Raw genomic sequence first — 21,132 nt, forward strand, 5'->3', positions numbered from 1 at the left:
GTGTCCTTAACTTCATGTATGCAGTGTAAATGTTAAGGACATAATGTCCTTAACTTTATGAGTGTTGTGTAAATATTAAGGACATGATGTCCTTAATTTTATAAATACTATGTAAATATTAAGGACAAAGTGTCTTGTATTTGCACATTCCGTTGTTAAACTTTAGGACATTATGTCCATAACTTTAAATGTTCAGTGTAAATGTTAAGGACACGACGTCCTTAACTTCATGTGTGCAGTGTAAATGTTAATGACATAATGTCCTTAACTTGTATTTGCACCTTCTGTTGTTAAACTTTAGGACCTCATGTCATTAACTTCATATATGTAGTGTAAATGTTAAGGGCATGGTGTCCTTAACTTCATGTATACAGTGTAAATGTTAAGGACATAGTATCCTTAACTTTGTGAGTGTTGTGTAAATATTAAGGACATGATGTCCTTAACTTCATAAATACTATGTAAATATTAAGGACAAAGTGTCTTGTATTTGCACATTCCGTTGTTAAACTTTAGGACATCATGTCCTTAACTTCAAATGTTAAGTGTAAATATTAGGGACACGACGTCCTTAACTTCATGTGTGCAGTGTAAATATTAAGGACATAATGTCCTTAACTTTATGAGTGTTGTATAAAGATTAAGGATATGATGTCCTTAACTTCATGAATGTTGTATAAATATTAAAGACAAAGTGTCATGTATTTGCACCTTCCATTGTTAAACTTTAGGACATCATGTCCTTAACTTCATATGTGTAGTGTAAATGTTAAGGACACGACGTCCTTAACTTCATGTGTGCAGTGTAAATGTTAAGGACACTATGTCCTTAATATTTACACAACACTCATGAAGAAAGAGTAACAACGTCTTTTCGTATTAATTTTAATAGAGTAATGGCTATTTGTGCTCAACATTAAAAATACTGGATAAAAATTAAATACCATGTTAAAAAGTGGTTATCACAAGCCATTTCTTCGAATTTCGTCATCAACTTATTGTGTTAATTACAATTGCGGCCTTTGTGTTAGTTGACTAAGCATTTTGACCTTCAATTAACCATAAAAAGAGGTGTGACCCAGGTAGCAAACAGAAGTTAATAAATTAATGCAATTAATAATTTAAAATTCATAAAATGTTTCTTTTAGAACAACATAAGAGCTAATTCAACTTCCAATGAAATTGTAATAACCTACAAAACCAATGCTGTAGTCGACATAGGACTGAGAATGAGATGACAAATATTAGAGCATATGCATTGGTATAATCAACTAATATTAAAATCAGCCACGAAATCGTGAATTTCGCTAAAGCCTTTCCAGATTTAATATAATGAATTAAATTTTTTATTTGACCAATATACAGAGTCAGATTTTACTATGACGTATAAAAAATATTATTTGACCAATATACACCATATAAATTTTAGGAGGGATTGCGTTCAACTGAATATACTTCGCCGGCAAAGAAAAAAAGTTCCAAAAGGCCAACATAAACAAGCCCTTGGACATGTGATGAATCTTGAATTATTATTTTCAACCTTAAATTTTCATTGTGCAAAGGCATGATCATGATTCTGCAATACGAATATAAGTTTACACAACATTTAGAGCAAGATTTCCAAAATGATTAATCAGAGAAAAAAACACTGTTGCTTGGATACGAAAAACTACTAACAACTCCTTGGATATTGACTAGAATCCTAACCATGTCTGTCAGCTACAAACCAGTTTCAAACATGCAGTAACAACTGTTGTTAAGTATGCCACAATCAATACAAACAAGACGGCACAAATATTATAGGTAAGAAAAGGAAACAGAAGCGTGGGGAGAGGATCTTGGAAAGTTTCGGAACTCCTGTTGCAAAAAATAATCCCGAGGCACACCACTCCCTTTGAATTTGGCAACAATAACCAACTTTTCTAGCACCGTTGCATTCTTGAGCAAAACTTTTACCGATTGAAGTACAAGATAATTTCCACTTAGTGGTCAATGAAAGTTAATGATTTTGATGGTCTTGAGGTGTAGCAATGAGCAGTTAGAATTATGTGTCTCAAAACTCCTGCGTAGTTCATCCTCATTTGTGTAACTTAACAGTCAGTCCTGCATGAAAAGTCCGCTATATTAACCAGTTATTCTCATAAGATGGAAGTAGAAAGTCAAGGAGTTAATTGTGGATAAAATTAAAAAGGAGATGATTTTTTAGATTCAAGGAACATGTCAAGTGCTTAGCAAATGTTACAAAGTGGTACATGCAAACAACAAATAGAATGTTGGAACGCTTCATTGAAGCAGATCCTTTATCTTCTCGCATGAAGGTGAGTACTACTACACCTTGTTAACATCTTTATCTACAACTATAAGAAAGTTGACTGTAGAACTGGACGACTCATAGAATTGATAGTAATAAGATGAAGTTTCTGTCAAAGAACTCAAGATGAACTATTTCCTTGAGGAAAATAAATTAAGAGCAGATTTAGCAAAGAGAAACGATCAACTTTAAAGACTAAAAAGCAGATCCTGAAATCTTTGCAAAGCAGATCAAATGAAAATTTCAGAATTTGAACTACGCGGTCCCCTGAGCAATTTCTGTGAACACATTGAGAAATACTCACCCTGATGGCTAAAACTAAACATGGATGGCAGTTGCAGAGAAGGACCATATTTTCTATATGGGAGCAGGTGGTATAGTGAGGAACTCTTCCGGTGATACTATTATGGCATATACAGCCTCACCAGGCCATGGACAACCAATACCACTGACGCAATTGCACTTCCCTATGGGCTCAGATGGTGTCTTGAACATGGTATTAAAAACATTTGGGAGGAAGCCGATTCTTTACTTATTTTAAATGCTGTCAAGGAAGTCGCAAAACCTTCTTGGCACTATGAACCTACTATTGAAGAGATTAAAGAGTTGATTCAAGGTGTGGCTGATTCTTTAGTGGGGTAGAGCCACCTATTGGACAGACCCATAGAAGAAAATTTTCAGCTTTAATTAAACACCAAGAGAAGCTAGAGGGCACTTAAAGGTTGATAAGCGGCAGCTCCCTTCCTCCAGAATTCATAAGAAATCCCAAAGCTTACCTCCAATAATTCAACGAGATGAATTTCCTGCTAAGATTTTTGTGAGCTCACATGTTACTTGAGAATACTCCTCACTTTTACTTTTTTACTTCTTTGGGAAGCAGGGTACAAGGGAACAACTCTCTCCACACGTAAGAAGCTATAGTTGTAAAGCTCATCAAGTACTTAGGCTAGCTATATTTCGCATTGTAAATCCTCCTATGAAGAAACACTCATTTTGCTTACACATTTGAGGCTTCTCTCTTATACTTTTGTCACAGATTGGAGCATCCTCAATCTTCAAATATACCACTGAGGAGGTTCAATTTTTTTTTTTTTTTAAAGAGTGATTATTCACCTAAAGTATTAAAGATAAGAAATACTATATTAATATATATATATATATATATATATATATATATATATATATATATATATATATATATATATCGCCTTCTTCTTCCACTAATAGTTGTTTGATAAACATGAAGCAACAAGAATAAAGGTCTCAACGAAACTTACAATTGGTTTATGATTGTTCCAGTCAATGACCAATGTCTCAAGATTCGATGAACTCTGCAGAAAGTAGTAAATTCCAGTGAAGTCCAAGTGTTCTAAGGCTGCATTAAGTTTTAAGAATTTCCTGCTTGATGGTGGAGACTACCACCCTTTCAACTCCAGTATAGGCAGGCACTAACGAACCAAATAGATAAACAACAATATTTTAAAACAAGGAAACGCGACATACTTAACAAATGACTTTCAACTTGTTGATTAATTCGTAAAAACAACAAGGACTATACATCAGCGTTTTGCAACATCAAAGTGTTCAGGGTTGGTTTGGGAACCTAAGGATTGATTTTTAAACACTTGGAGAAACCCATTCACATGACTTAAAGAGTATGATCACTGTAAATCAATGCAAATTTTAAATGTTTTCTGTCCATGGCAAAATCTTTATTCTCACAGTTCATGATAAAAAAAAATTGTTCAACAGGCCTTGTCTCAATCACCTGCCTCTATCCAACCAAATTGGCCATGAGAATGTTATTATTAAGAACTTACAAACTTAGTTATCAGATTATTCTGAGTAGTGGCACTATTAATGCTACTAAACCGATGAATTCAATAGCAAATAAAAAGTTGCAAAACTAAAAAAGAAAATAAACCTCGATGCACAAGGGACCCAATTCAAGATTCTCGACATGGGCAACGCTGAGAAGAAGTTCCTTCAAATATCTACACTCCTTCTCCATTATCTCTTCTTCATTTTCATGGTCGAAAAAATCAACATCTAAACAAAGGACAGCATATTATGTTGGAATTTTCCGTGTGCCGGAGTTCCAACGTAATATGCGGGAAGTTTATACGCAGGAGCTCCATAATCCCGCATATTATACTGGAACTTTCCGTGTTTCAGCAAAACAGTGGCTATGTTTCAATGACTTTGCAAACGCTAACTATTTTCCGATTACCAGACCGAAAACTGGCTAGCCCGTGCTATTAAGTCAGTATTTTTGAGTGCATACTACTTATAATGTGCATACTATTGCATATACATGTTTGTGCAGAGTGTCATCTAAATTACTGATCATTCAAAAGAATGACAGAAGTTGATCCGAAAACTTCCAATGCCCTCCAAGAATCTATGACTATCAATATACAATGGAATGGAACAGCTTATAGACTCCAGATAGATAACTTGAAACACCATCACCAAAAAAGACCATGATAGGAAATGGTGAAAAAAACTTATTTGATATGATATCATTTCCTTTTTTTCTCTTCTCTCTACAAGTATCAAGATATGTCTACACTATTTTACTCTTGCCGGATAAATGGGGAAGAGCTAACATCAGTTGTTCTGTAAACTGAATCCTCTGCTTCACCATAGTATGTCCCCTTTTCCTCGTCCCACTTCACAACCTACCTTATATCCTTGAACGCCTCATCAACTATCACCCGGTCTCTTGCTCGAGCTTGCCACACAAATAGCTTTCTACTTGTTACAGAAGCATAGAAAAGTTTTGTTAATATAACTGTCCGAGCACCAAGACTGCGTTGGTGAGTACAAAAACAATATACAACTCAGGCTAGTCCTGAAGGTACAATCGATCACAGCAATAGCCTCCTTAACATCTTTCCATTTACACCAAAAGGCAGTTTTCAGTCATGACTGGCTTCTGCTTTTCCTTCAACACACACCTGCTGTTTTTTCCACCCACAGCACACATGCTGGTACTGTGGTTCCACTGCTTTGCCTCCTTCCTACGGCCTGTCATTGTCCAAGTTCCAAAATATTCTTTCACAGACGCCGGCATAGCCCAGATTGCTACAAAAATATTAAGAGCACCTCATAACTAGCATAATTAAGCACAGAAACCTATAAAAAGAAAGGAGCACCTCATCTTTTGCATCTATTTCCCAGGCCATCTCAACTGACATTTGACTCCCTTATTTCTATTTCCTTGGAGAACATATGCGGATATGCCTGTTAATTGTGTCATTTAGACTAACTACACCAGCGAAACACTGGAATGGTAGAAGTTAACAACTTCACAAGATTTATTTTAATCATCCTGAGGTGGCAATGGCATCCATGAAAAATAATAAATTCACGCTGCCCATCAGAAACATGCGTCAAACTAGAGTACCTCCACAGAATTCTCAACATCTAACACTAAAAAGATATAATATCACTTAAAACCAAGAAATGTAATTGACCTAGTAGGAGGAGAATGGTTACCTAGTGAGAGCCTGAGAGGTGGTGTAGGAGCTTCCAGATTGTATCCATAGGTTTCAGACATTGGGCTACGATCATCCAAGGAGAACTCCATAAAAACCAAACCATTCCCTTGGGTAACTCCTTCAGCAATCAGCATACAGTATATCTCGCTTTGAAGGTTCATACGCATTGCTTGATACCTCATTCCGCAACAGCCTACAAGGCCAAAAAATGATAATGCAGTATCCATTGTCTATCTTCTGCAGTGGTTAGCATTAATCAAATTCAAAATCTGTTCATTAGCAGGAGTACTCGAAAAAAAAAAGTGAAATCGGTCTCACATTCACTCGTAATAACATGTCTCAAGAAAGGATCCGGTATATCACCTGGTAAAAGAAATAACCCTTTGTCAGCAGTTTCCTATGATAGTAACTGGACAAAGTGAAATATGATCTTGACATCTAAGTTGCGCGGACTCTTCGATTTTAGTGCCGCCCCCGTCCCGATACGAGACGGGGACGGGATATGTCCCGGATTCGGTCAACTGACTTCGGACACTTTAACCGGAGTCCATCGACAAATTTAGGAGAAAAATTGAGATTTTGATTTCTCAAAATCAAAAATAAAACAGATTTAGGACAATGAAAGAATAATGTCCATCTTGGATTGAAAGATTGAATTCTACAATATTCATACAAGTTTTTCACAGACTATCTCTCAAAATTTACAATTTTTTTTTTTTTATAAGGTAAATTGTATTAATCAAAAGGGAGAGAACTCCCGTGTACACAAAGTATACCAAAGACGTAGAGAATTTACATCAGAACATGATTCTCTACAAAAGACGCCCAATCTTCTATACAAGTAGGGGCTAAGTGAGTGCACCAAAAAGCGATCAAAGATAAAAGGCTATTCTTAAGATGTGAAAAAGGAGACTCAATCTCCTCAAAAGCTCTCCTATTTCTCTCCCCCCATACTATCCACATGAGAGCTAACGGAGCGAATTTCCACGCCTTTTGCTTTCTTCTTCTACGGAAACCGCCCCAGCTATATAACATTTCCTTTACAGTGCTTGGCATCACCCATTGAACACCAAAGAGATTCAGGATTGCCCTCCACAAAGCTGAGGACACAGGGCAATGCAACATAAGGTGATCAACTTCTTCTCCTGAGCTTTTACACATGTAGCACCAACTAACAAGTGTAATTCCCCTCTTTCGGAGATTTTCAGCAGTCAAAATCACTCCCCTTGCCGCTAGCCATGCAAAAAAGCACACCTTCGTGGGCGCCCTAGGAATCCAGATCGAGGAGTATGGAAAAGTGGTCTCCTCTCTCACCAACATACTCTGGTAAAATGACTTTACGGTGAACAAACCATCGCCACGCAAGCCCCATCTCCAAGAGTCACAGGATGGCTGGAGCATGTCTTGCCCGTACAGCAGTGCCAACAAAACTTGAAGCTCCGCAATCTCCCAATCTTGCATGTTCCTCCTGAATGAGAGGTCTCATACTACCCCCTTCATGCTCCTTGCGAATCTGTTGGACCATCAGTTCCTTCTGGTTTGAAACTCTGAATACGTGGGGGAAGGAGACCCTCAAAGGATCCTCTCCACACCACCTATGATTCCAAAAGCTGATTCTCCTTCCATCCCCCACCCTGTAAGTGATGTTGCCACTGAATGCTTCCCAATTCTTCATGATACTCCTCCACATGCCACACCCGAAAGGTGTTGTGATCGCCTTGGTCCTCCAACCCCCTCCTATTGAATCATACTTTTCTACTGTGACCTCCCTCCATAGAGCATGCTCTTCTACCCCGAATCTCCACAGCCACTTTCCCATTAAAGCTCTGTTAAATACCCTAAGATCTTTCACTCCAAGTCCACCCCACTTCTTTGGGGAAGTGATTGTTTGCCAATTCACTAGATGAAACTTTCTAGTTCCATCCGCCGCATCCCATAGAAAGTTCCTTTGGAGTCGCTCCAATTTTTCTGTGATGCTCACCGGTGCTTGCAACAGGGATAAGTAATAGGTTGGCATACTCGATAAAGTGCTTTTGATAAGCACTTCCTTACCTCCTTTTGACAAATATCGTTTCTGCCACCCTGCTAATCTTTTTTCAACCCGCTCGATCACTGGATTCCAAACCGTAGTATCCTTATATGAAGCGCCCAAAGGGAGGCCCAGGTAAGTAGTGGGAAGGGAGCCCACCTTGCATCTGAGAACACCAGACAAGGCATCAAAATTAGTAACCTCACCTACCGGGAAAATCTCACACTTGCCGATGTTGATTTTGAGTCCTGATACTAACTGAAACCACTGCAGGACCTGCTTCAGGTAGGTCAACTGATCCATATCGGCATCACAGAAAACCAGTGTGTCATCCGCAAAAAGCAAATGTGAGACTCTTCGGGCACTGAGCACCCCAATCGGAGCTGAGAATCCTCTCAAGAAGCCTCCGCCCGCCGCACGATCCATCATTTTGCTCAGAGCATCCATCACTAGAATGAATAACATGGGGGATAGGGGGTCACCTTGCCTGAGACCCCTGGAGCTGCTAAAGAAACCACACAGGCTACCATTAACCAGGACAGAGAATCTGACTGAGGAAATGCAGAACTTTATCCATCCCCTCCATCTTTTCCCAAACCCCATCCGCATCATAATGAAGTCCAGGAACTCCCAATTGACATGGTCGAAAGCCTTCTCAAGATCTAATTTGCATAGTAAGCCGAGTTCTCTATTTTTCCTTCTGGAGTCTACAAGTTCATTTGCCACCAAGGCAGCATTCAGGATCTGCCTACCTTCCACAAACGCATTCTGGGAGGACGAAACAGTCATGTCAAGAACCTTCTTAAGTCTGTTGGAAAGCACTTTAAAAATAATCTTGTAAATGCTCCCCACGAGACTAATAGGCTTGTAGTCTCTGATACAAGATGCACCTTCTTTCTTAGGCACAATAGTAATAAAGGAAGCATTGATACTTCTCTCGAAAACACCATTCGCATGGAAGTATTCAATGGCTTCCATCAACTCTCCCTTGATGGTGTCCCAAAAGAGCTGAAAGAAAGCCAAGGAGAAACCATCAGGCCCGGGGGCCTTATCACCAGCACAAGACGACACAGCCTCGTGCACCTCCTTCTCCTCGAAAACCCTTTCTAGCCACTCGTTGTCTCCCTCCCCTATATGGTTGAACTCTATTCCCCCCAAAGTCGGCCTCCAACTAACTTCTTCTTTATATAAGTTCTCATAAAACCCCACTATCGCCCTTTTTACTTCCTCCTCTCTCTCAATCCTCACCCCATCCACAACTAAGGACTCTATGAAGTTTCTCCTTCGATTTGCGACCGCCACCCTATGAAAAAACTTGGTATTCGAATCTCACTCCTTTAGCTAGAGCGCCCTCGATTTTTGCCGCCAACTAGTCTCCTGAGCTATTGCTAACTCGACTATTTCCCTCTTAACCTCCCCCAATCTCTCTTTCTCAGATTCGTCTAACTCCCCCGCCCCTTCCCCTCTTTCTAAATCCCCCAATTCATGCATAAGCTCCCTCATTTTAACCTCTACCCTCCCAAAAACCTCCTTATTCCACCTAATAATATCTCCCTTGAGCAATTTGAGTTTCTTCGAAAGCCGGTATGAAGGTGTCCCTGATACCCCATAGCTTGTCCACCATTCTTTCACCTTGTCACCGAATCCTGGCACTTTCAACCACATGTTTTCAAATCGGAAGGGAGCACGCACCCCCCTCCCTCTGCATCCATCTAGCAAAATAGGCAAATGATCTGAAGTCAACCTAGGTAAAGGAATCTGCAGCGCATTCGGTACCAGCTCATCCCACGAGGGAGATGTCAGGAATCTATCAATTCTAGACCTTGAGTTGGAATCCTCCGCCCTGGCCGAAGTAAACATTTCCCTTGACAGAGGAAGGTCAATGAGAAGTGATCATTGATGAAGTCAGAAAACTCCTCCATGGCCCTCGAAAACACACTACACCCTAATCTCTCCTCCGGGAATCTAATAGTGTTAAAGTCTCCCCCTAGAACCCATGGAATGTCCCATTCCCCCATAATATTGGCCAGTTCCTCCCAGAAAGACACCTTGGACCCTTCCCCTACCGGCCCATACACTCCCCCAAATCCCCACTCCACCCCACTCACTCTATCTTTGACGAGAGCTGCCAAAGAGAAAACTCCCTTCCTAATCTCATTTACCTCCAAGCTTCTATCATCCCACATAAGTAGGATGCCCCCCGCACTTCCCGCTGCTGGGACCCAGTCATATTTCACCCAACTACCTCCCCAGACACTTCTCACGATCGTATCCGACAAAACTTCCATTTTGGTCTCCTGAAAACAAACTAGGTTGGCACCCCACTCCCTAACTCCCACTTTGATGATGGCCCTTTTGTTTGGGTCATTCATCCCCCTCACATTCCATGAAAGGATCTTAACTTCCATAAGCGACAATAGCCCCCATTTCCCCACCTCCCCTAGCCGAGGTCCCTTTCTCTTTATCACACACTCGCCCCCTTCTCTGATACACCACTACATCCCCTAAGTTATTTTGCTTAACACTTTTACCCAACTCCCTCCCTGCACCATCGCAAAGAGATTGTTGCTCAATCTCCCTCAACAGTTCTAACACCCTATCTTCCTTCCCTGCAACAGATACACCTAGAAACTTCCCAAAGTTTAAGAGTTTGTCCTCCATCCAAAAAGACATATCCCCTCCTCCGGTCCTTGACGAAATTGGGTAGGCTTCTTCTGTATGTGCCCTTTCCTTGCTACTACCAGAGGAATACAAGACCATAGCATTGCTAACACTAGGAGTTTTAACCTTCGAAAGGATCTCACCATTTCCTTGGGGATCAACAATCTCTGAAAACAACACCCCGCTGCTATAGGAATGTCCAGAACCATCAGTAGGGTAGCATGGCGGAAGAGAGCATGGAACCCTTGGTGGCATATTAACTGAAGATACTGGTTCGACACTAACATCAATTGGAACATGCTCACCAATCTCCCCAGAAAAAAAAGAAACTTTGAGTGTGTCCTCAGCACAACTAAGCCCAGGAGCAGTTGAGTGGTTGATGGAACCAGGCCCAACAAAGGTGGGGGGCCGTGGATTAACAGCACCATCCTTTGCCGGTTCTGCCCCTGCAGCGGCGGCCATCGTAGAGGGGCACATGTCACTAGAGCTTGGTGAAGGAGTGTCACTGTGTGAAGCACCATGGCCAGAGGAAGGAGGAACCACTGTTCCCATATGCTTAGAAGCCTTATCATCCGCAGCTTGAAATAAACTGGGCCCCTTAGGATCAATTCTAATGGAATTGGGGAAAGTTGCTGGGCCCATGTGAGGAGGCCCAGGCCTATACTTGCTGACAACATGCCCGGCCCTATGATAAGTAGAAGAGGACCGTCCCATTTTGCCTTTCCAACCCGCATCACTGGCCCATTCACGTCTTCTCCTGTTATAATTTTGTCTTCCTCCCCCAATTTCAAACCTCCCGTCTCTTCTCGATCTAACGTCTGATTTCGGCTTAATCCGGTGATCTGGTGAACCCTCCCCTCCCCTCAGAGACTGATTTCCCCTCCCTTCTCTTCTGTTTGACCTTCCCTTTTCTTCCGTCGCTATCACAGGCATAAAGATAGGGCGAAATTCAGGGCTCAGCCAAACCCTATAACTCAAGTAGCCATCTTCCACCACAGTGGAGACAGGGATTCTGCCCCCTTTCCTCACCACAATCCTCACTCGCGAGAGATCGTGTAAACTGCAAGTGACATCAATAAAACCCCCACAGATTTTCCCTATCTTCTTGAATAGGTCAAGACACCAAAGATGCACCGGGAGACCCACCATGTTGACCACCAAAGTTTCGCCAGTGAAGCGAGGGTCAAGACACCCATCATGCTCCACTCATCTGTCTAGATTTAAAAAGTTCCCATCGAACCACCTGTTTCCTCTGACAAGAATTTCCGAAGCTTGAGACGTGTCAACAAAACGAAAGAGATATTAAGTGTCCCCCAATTGCGATATTTTCAGCCCATCCTTGACGTTCCATGCCTCTGCTGCCCAGTTTCTAACAGCCTCCGGAGAACCAACCCATTTGGAGAAAGACCCAATGAGACTAGATTCCAAGAAACCCTTGCGTCTGAGAGTGTGCTCCTCGGACAGCGTGAAGTGCGGTTCCTGTCCTACGTCGAGCTTTCGATGGCATCTTCCCCCAAGTTCTAGGGCTGGCCAAGAGACAGCTTTGATAAAAGACATGTTTTCTAGTTTTCTGGATTCTAAAGAGAAAAAGGAGCTTCTCTCTGTACAATCCATCATATTCTAAATGCGGTTGTCCCGGAAAAACTGGCCGGAAAAAACCTCAATAGTTGGAATAACAGTATTCACAGTGGGTGAAAACAGTATATAGGAAGGGAGTAAGGTTTTCTCGTACTGAACAAAGGAAACAAACGTCAGAATCTGGGGTTTAAAGGCCGGAAAAAGAAGAAGTCGTCGGAATTTGGTGAAACTTGTACGGGATGGCTCAGAAATGCCAGAGGCTGTCTGAAGAAAGTTTTTTTGAAAAGTCGCCGGAAAAGGCCACACGTGCCGGCGCGTGGCAGGAACTCGCTGGAAAGTCAGGCGAGTTGGCGGCGCGTGAGGGCGCGTGAGAGCTCGGTTGCCGGGGGAATTTACTGGGGTTTGGTCGCGGGGAGCTTGGCTCTTGATGGGTGTGGTGGAATTTTAGGAATAAGAAGAGATGGAAGAGGCTCAGCCATAGAAAGCACTGTTCAGGCATGCATTAGCAGACCTAGGGTTCAGGCACTGTTCAGGCATGCATTACTGTTCATGCTTTCTGGATTTTTAGCCTTGCGTATGTTATCCTTCTATTTACAATATTTTTATAGCTCTATTTTTTATTAACCGAATCCCCGCACCCGTATCCATATCTGGATCCGCATCCCCGAATCTTAAAATTTAGATTTTGCCGAATCCGAGGATCCATCTCCGTATCGGATACCCGCACCCGAGTCCGAACAACTTAGCTTGACACAACATGCTTACAAGGAAATAAGTGTATATGTATAAAGTTAATGGGAGAAAGTCAATATAGCTGAAGCATGAGAAAATTATAGATTATTTAAAGACACATGTTACAAGGAGACAAGAGCCAAAGGCAGATCGACGACATATGGTCGACAACTCAGATCAACAAGATATATGACAATTCAGTAAGACTTTAGGAGATGTCATGTGTTTGAAATTGGTCAAAGCTGAAACAAGTAAATGACTGAAAGATTATCAATAAAATAACTCGCTTGAAAATTTACTCTTTACAAATACCAAGAATGGAAAAGACATCCCAAAGGGAAATCCATGACTATCAATTTTAGACAAGAATGATATGCTACTTTATGCCATATGAGAATGAGGACATGGTCTCACTTCTGAAATGCCACCTTTATGCACTCAATTGAGTTGGGTAGGAAGGACTGGCAGGTAAAGATGCCAGAATCCTGGTAAATAGTTACATTCCAATGACAGTTCTACTGAGGACTAGAAGGGCTTTGGCAAGTAGAGAGATGCTTATTTTTAGGATGTTCATATTGTGTATGTTACAAATTCATGAACCTAAATGACTATTAACTCTGAACCATAGAAATAAAACGCCAACATGTACAAGCTACATTAATGTAACTCAAGTTCACTTCTCGCAAATCTAATTGAAGAAAAAACCGATAGATTTGTTCAGCAACTTTGACTATTTGAGTATGGGTGAAACTTCTGAGCAGTAAAGCATAATATTTCTATAATTCTTTTCTTTCTTCTACCTCTGCAGTTTGCTAAGAAGGTAAGCAGTCCCAGTTCGGACACAAAATACCACTGGTGGAAATAAAGCCCTCACTGCAGAGGCGAAGGGAACCAGAGCTCTAAATCCAACGCTACACTATGCTACACAACTGGGGCAAGTACTTTGTAATAGAGCACAATGTGAAAGAACCTTCAGCCTCTATTCTTGAAAAGTCTCCTGCTCAAAGCGCTCCCTTACATCAAGAAGAATGCTCAAATACTTGTACATGTTGCTCTGAACCATCAGCTTGATATGTTGAACTTCTTCAGCAGTAAACTTGTTCCCATACAAAAGCTTCCTAGAAGAAAATGAGTATATTAATAATATAAAGCAAGTTCAATCAAGCACTTAATGACTAAAGAAAGTCCATATTTACAAATGCATTTCATTTAACCCGCAAATTGCAATATGCTACAGGGCAGAGCAGGAAGCATGGACAGCCAGGAAAGAGAAGAGGAACTGAATTAAAGACATACAAACAAGTACATTGCCAACCATTAACCTAGATAAATTGCCATGAGACCAAATACTCATATCGTCTCAAACTTGGATTTTCAGCTTTCTCTTCTGTTTTACATGTCCACACATGTTTAAAATACATGAAGTTCTAATTTGTAATGTAGAGGTTTTCTGGATTTCAATTCAATTTGGTTGCTGGTGCAGGTACTTCTTTCAAGATGCCCTAAGACAGGTTTCCAGAAAACTGTTATTTCTAGTAAAGCTGAAAGGAACATAATGTTGAGATTAAAAATCTATGATGTTGGCATATAATACCAACGCCAACATGTTGGAACAACCAATATCTTGTTTATCTATAATGGTGACAACTTCATTTTGGGCCCTACAAGAAGTAAGGAAGTTATCAGTCATGATTAGAAAGACTACACTGGCCCACAACCCCACACTGCTCATCACACTTCCCGGCCAATCTTCCTATACAAGTATACATGGCCAATCAAATTGCACCAGTTAATGAAACCAAGGGCATAAAGTTTTCTAGTAAACAACAACCCCTAACCTTGTGCTAGCATTATTTTGGTTGGAAAGAAGCTTTAAACTCTTTATCAGGAAGTGGACCATCTAACCTTATGCTGAATTGTCTCCTACAAGAAGGACAGTAAGAGGCTCTAGATTCGGAAGACATCCATCCAGTGTTGCGCACTAATGAGGGATTTCAATATTTAGTCCAAGCCTCAGCTTCTTCTCATTGATGATACTTCTTCCATCCCATTATATATAACGGCATTTGACTGGACATGAAGTTCCAGATGTTAATTTGACTTTATATAATGGAACCGGAACAAACCATTAAAATAATGGTTGAAAAGTTAGTACGAACAAGAACATCACATCAAAGTTTAAAATTCGAATAGTAAAAATATTTTGAATTCATGAAGTGTGTAGAATAATATTATTACAGGAATAATGAATGCCTTGGGACATTCCAAGATGGAATAAGTTATACAAATAGGGATGGAGGGAGAAAACAACTCTATGATTATTTCATCTATGCATAGCTTATATCAAAGGTTACCATAATATGACTGAATAACATTTTCTGTTCTTACACTTTGTTGTATGTTTTTGTTTAGAAGGAACTTTCTGAAGCAGAGAAAACAATCCAATACAACAACAACAAACCCAGTGAAATCCCACATGTGGGGTCTGGGGAGGGTAGTGTGTACGCAGTCCTTACCCCTACCCAGAGAAAGCAGAGAGGTTGTTTCCGGTAGACTCTCGCCTCAAAAAAAGATGCAAAGGTAAAGAGGAAAAAAAGGCTCAGGAAAGGTAAAAAGCAGGGAATAACAATAAGCAGCAGAGAAAACAATCCAATGATGCAAAAAATTTACTAGCAGCAAATGAAATGTAACAATCAAGCAGTTTCTATTTCCTTAAACAAATGAAAAAGAGCAGACAAATGAGCAAGCTGTATACTGACATTTCGAACATTAATACATATGCAGAAACATGGCAGAAATTGTCAGGAAAATTTCTAAGGGATGCCATATATAGAAGCTTGACTTCAGCTACAAAAAAGTAAATGAAGAACAAACATTTCTTCTAGCAAGCCGTATGCAAAAGACAACTTAGACAGATCGATAAAGGTAATACCTGTTTGAAAATAGTGCTTTTTCCTGAACTTTCAAGTCCAAGTAAAAGTAGCTTCTGAACCTTGTTTTTGCTCTAAATAATTTGTAACAGTGGTACAATTGCTAGGTACATCCCTCTCTCCATTGGCTGACCATGAGGTATGGGCAACGATAGCAGGCAGCAGATAAACCGCGTTGACGTCTCTATAACAAACACAATTGGATATTTAATAAACGACTAGCCTGACTAACAAAGTCAAAAGTTTCATTAATACCTTTTCCCTATGTCACCCCAAATATTGTTGTCCTTCTTCCTCGTACTGACCGTCATTATATACCCCCGAGTGAGTGTCACGAGGGCATTGCACATTTGCAAGGTGAACTAAAGGGTAAGAATGATTCGTTGCAGAAGAGCTGATGAGAATATGTAAAACGTTCCATTTTAACGAGAGAAGAATCATTTAGCCAAGATTAGCTGAATGTGACATAGACAAATGCACAATTTTCCAAGTAAACCATCTCATATCAGCATCACAATTGATGGTAATTTGTTTTTCCTAATCTTCATATAGGTTCTCGTAAGAAGACATGCTCAATACCCATATCCTTGGCAAACTCAAGCTTTCTCTTAATGGATTTCTCATCATCATATCCGACCCAAGTTGTACTCAACAGTTAGCACTTAGCATTGTCTTAATTCTATAAGTTATTGCTAATGCAGGATCTTCATGTGGCTGGAATTCATGGCATTCAGCTCATCATACCTCGAAGTACTAGTCTATTGCAGTTCATTTTCAAAAAAAGAAATCCAAAATTCTGCCCTTTTCTTATGTTTGTGTAGTTGTGTTAGTAACATAGGCCAATAAAAACAAACCCTTGGTCACGTAATGATTCATGAAATACTACTTTCAACCTTAAATTTTCATAGTGTAAAAACATGATTATGATTCTGCAATATGAATAGAAGTTTACATAACATTTAGAGCAAGATTTCTTACATGATGATCAGAGAATAAACACACTGTTTCTTAGACATGAAGAACTGTTAACAACTCCTTGGATACTGACAAGTAAAATCCTAACCATGTCTACCAGCAACAAAACAGTTTCAAAATGAAAAAACAGCTGTTAAGTACGTCGCAATCAATACAAACAAGAGGGCACAAAGATCATCCAGAAGAAAAGACAACTGAAGCGTGCAAAGATGATCTTGGAAAGCTTAGGAACTCCTGTTCCACTTTAACATAATCCCGAGGCACATCACTCCCTTCGAATTTGGCAACAATGACCAATTTTTCTAGCACTGTTGCATTCTTGAGCAAATATTTGACCAATCGAAGTACAAGATTATTTCCACTTAGTGGTCCATGAAAGTTAATGATCTTGATGGTCTTTAGGTGTAGCAATGAGCAGTTAACATTATGTGTCTCAACACTCCTGCTCTGTTGAACCTCATTTGTGCAACTTAGCAGCCGGTCCTGCAGGAAAATTCCGCTATATTAACCAGTTATTCTCCTAAGATGGAGTAGAAAGTCAAGGAGTTAATTGTGGATAAAATTAAAAAGGAGATTAGTTTTTAGATTCAAGGAACATGTCAAGTGCTTAGCAAATGTTACAAAGTGGTACATGCAAACAACAAATAGAATGTCAGAAAGCTTCATTGAAGCTGATCCTTCATCTCCTCGCATGAAGGCGAGTATTACTACCCCTTGTTAAACATCTTTACCTACAACTACAACAAAGTTGACTGTAGAACTGGACAACTCAGAGAACTGATAGTAATTTGATGAAGTTTCTGTCAAAGCTACTCAAGCTGAACTATTTCCTTGAGGAAAATAAATTGAGAGCAGATCTAGCAAAGAGAAATGATCAACTTTTAAGACTAAAAAGCAGATCCTGAAATACTTGCAAAGTAGCATTCCAACTTTCAAATGAAGAGTTCAGAATTTGAACTACGCATTCCCTGGAGAAATTTCTTTGACCACATTGAGAAATACTTACCCTGATGGGTAAAACTAAACACATATGGCAGCTGCAGACAAACAAAATCACTGAAGCAATTGCACTTCCTTATAGACCCAGATGGTGTCTTGAACATGGTATTAGAAACATTTGGGTGGAAGCCAATTCTTTACTTATTTTAAATGCTGTCAAGGAAGTCGCAAAACCTTCTTGGCACTATGAACCTACTATTGAAGAGATTAAAGAGCTGATTCAAGGTAAAGAAGTCAAGGTGTGGCTGATTCTTTAGTGGGATAGAGCCACCTATTGGACGCAGATAAGAAGTTTTTCAGCTTTCACTCACTACCAAGAGAAGCTAGAGAAAAATGATGATAACAGAGCAATACAAACAATGCAAATAATGCTTTACTATCCCACAACACAGAGAGAAGTTGCAACTGTATGTTTGACAAAGTTAGATAAAAGGTTCTGTCTATTCATAACAGTTTCAGCTATAAATTCAAACACATAGGAACACAAAAATGCAAATAATTCTTATTCTTCAAAGAAGGGAGAACAAACTGAAAGTCTTGAGCTTAAAGACACAGCAAAATGATGCGAACAGAGCTGAACTAAAATAATTTCTAAATTCCCATTAATTCCAACCCAATGAAAACATATACTAATATTCTCCACAGCTCACAATAAGGCAAAAGGTTGAAATCTTCAAGGGACACATTGTTACAGAGAAGCCAGAGGTGTGGCTGATTCTTTAGCTGGATACAGTCATCTATTGGACCCATAGAAGAAAATTTTCAGCTTTAACTAAACATCAAGAGAAGCTAGGGGGCACTTAAGGGTTGATAAGTGGCAGCCCCTTTCATCCTGAATTCATAAGAAAGCCCAAAGCTTACCTCCAATAATCCAACAAGATGAACTTCCCCCTAAGATCTTCTGCAAGCTCACATGTCACTTGAGAATAGTCCTCACTTTTACCTTTTTAGTTCTTTGGGAAGCAGTGTACAGGGGAACAACTCTCTCCACACGTAAGAAGCTATTGTTGTAAAGCTCATCAAGCACTGAGGCTAGTTGTGTTTCATATTGTAAATCCTTCTATAAAGAAAGACTCTTTTTGCTTACACATCAGAGGTTATATCCTATACTTTTGTCACAGATTGGAGAATCCTCAATCTTCAAATATACCACTACAACAACAACAACATACCCAGTATAATCCCACAAGTGGGGTCTGGGGAGGGTAATGTGTATGCAGACCTTACCCCTACCCGGAGAGATAGAGAGGTTGTTTCCGATAGACCCTCGGCTCAAGAAAGTGTGGAGAGGAAGAGAAGGGAGAAGAAGAAGAAGAAGAAATAGGGGGGAAGAAAGAAACAAGAAGGAGACAAAGGACGATAAGGCAAAGGGGGGAAATCTTCAAATATACCACTAAGGTGGTTCAATTTATTTTTATTTTTTTTAAGACGAGTGATTTTTCACCTAAAGTACTAAAGATAAGAAATATACTTATATATCGCCCTCTTCTTCCACTAATAGTTGTTTGATAAAAATGAAGTAACAAGAATAAAGGTCTAACCGAAACTTACTATCGTTTCGTAATTGGCCCAGTCAATGACCAACGTCTCAAGCTCCGATGAACTCTGTAGAATGCTGTAAATTCCAGGCAAGTGTTCCAAGGCTGCAAGAAGTTTTAAGTATTTCCAGCTTGAAGGTGGAGATTGCCACCCTTTCAGCTTCAGTATGGAAAGCCACTAATAAACCAAATAGATAAACCACAATATGTCAAAACAAGGAAATGCAGCACATCTAATAAATGACATGAGAAATGTTGAACAATTCATAAAAACAGCTTGGATTATACGAAAGTGTTTTGCCACAAGCACATCAAAGTGTTCAAGGTTGGTTTGGAAATCTAGTTTGATTTTTAAACACTTGGAGAAATCCATTCGCATGACTTAAAGAGTATGATCATTGTAAATCAATCCAAATTTTAAATTTTTTCTGTGCATTCCAAACTCTTTATTCTCACAGTTCATCATAAAAGATTTTGTTCAATAGCCATTTTCCAGCAAGATTGGCAACGAGATTTTTATTCTTCAGTAATTAAAAATTTAGTTATCAGATTATCCTAAGTAGTGGCATAGTTAAACTGATGAATTAATAGCAGAAAGAAAATCTGAATTTTGAATAATCCAGAGTATGAATAAACCTTGATGCACCAGGGACCCAATTCAACATTCTCGACATGGGAAACGCTACGAAGAAATTCCTTCAAATATCTACACTCCTTCTCCAATTTCTCTTCTTCATCTTCAAATTCAACAAAATCAACATTTAAATTAAGGACTGCAGTGACAAGTGAAGCCACATTGCTCTGCTGCAAGCGTATCTCATCGTATAAGAACCCCGAAAGTACCAAATTTTGAACATACGGGGCAAATATTTCGAGTGAAGGGATATTTTCATCGTGCCACTGGGTATATTCATTAATTTCATCATTTAATATGATCAACTTTCTCAGCTTCACGGAACTGATTACCAAACGACGAATGCCCAAAACATTATCCAGTTCCAAGCTCTCCAATTTAGGGCAACCTAATATTATTTTTTCCATGACACAGTCCGTCAATTTCAGGTGCCCAATTGAAAGAGAAACGAGACTGCTCCAGTTCACACTACCAGAAGGGTTTAACCCGCAGTTTCCCAAAACCAAATTCCTTAACGACGTATTCTTATACGCAAACTGAGGAAACTTATACACGTAATCTGGAAAATTGATAATGCAAAATTTAAGTGTAAACTCTTCAACATTAGCAACCTTAGTTGCAAAATGTACCCAAAAATCCACATCTTTAACAAGATACTCTTTGTATTTAACGGGGAAAACCCTAAATGCTTTGATTTTCTCGCAAGACCTCCAATAATGAAGCTCTCTATTGATGGAAGCTACGAAAGCAAGAATTTTCTTTTTGGTTTTTTCATCATAGGGGTAATCGGGGACGCCGAAATTGAGTGAAACTGCAACGGACTTCCAAAGAAACCGCCATCTCTGAGATAATACGCTGGTCCTCACAACTTCTTTTCCCTCCGGCAACATAGAGAGGATGTAAAGTAGAATTGCATCGGGCAAATCACTGAGTCGGTCTCGATCTCCTCTCTCCATGATTTTGCTCTGCATTTCCATGGAGTTTGAAGAGCAATGAGTAGAGACGAAGAATGTAACTGTATATTTACAGTTGCAAAGGGCAATTTCGGAAGAAATTAAAAAATAGCGAGATTTATAGATGTAAATCGAAAATGGGAAAATTTCAGCAACTTAGTTACTGCTTTACAATTTTATAGCTCATATTTTAATTTACAACCAACTAGCTTAAAAATAATAGATTAAGATTTAATATCCAACTCCGTTCTAGAAATTACTATTTAATTTTTAAAAAAAATTGCTTAAC

The 21,132-nt window shown here is 39.6% G+C and overlaps 1 protein-coding gene across 1 annotated transcript; it reads right to left on the reverse strand.

Moving 5' to 3' along the window:
• Positions 1 to 16,643: 16,643 nt before the first annotated feature.
• Positions 16,644 to 20,925, reverse strand: LOC107825551 (F-box protein At5g03100). The gene is made up of 3 exons (XM_016652422.2): positions 19,893 to 20,925; positions 19,270 to 19,434; positions 16,644 to 17,202 (listed from the first exon to the last, which is right to left on the reverse strand). Exons 1-3 carry the CDS (start codon positions 20,865 to 20,867, stop codon positions 16,894 to 16,896), a joined length of 1,449 nt encoding a protein of 482 aa, XP_016507908.1. The 5' UTR covers positions 20,868 to 20,925; the 3' UTR covers positions 16,644 to 16,893.
• Positions 20,926 to 21,132: the final 207 nt, after the last annotated feature.

Source organism: Nicotiana tabacum, chromosome 15 (genome assembly GCF_000715075.1).
Source record: "Nicotiana tabacum cultivar K326 chromosome 15, ASM71507v2, whole genome shotgun sequence".
Classification (NCBI taxonomy): Eukaryota; Viridiplantae; Streptophyta; class Magnoliopsida; order Solanales; family Solanaceae; genus Nicotiana; species Nicotiana tabacum.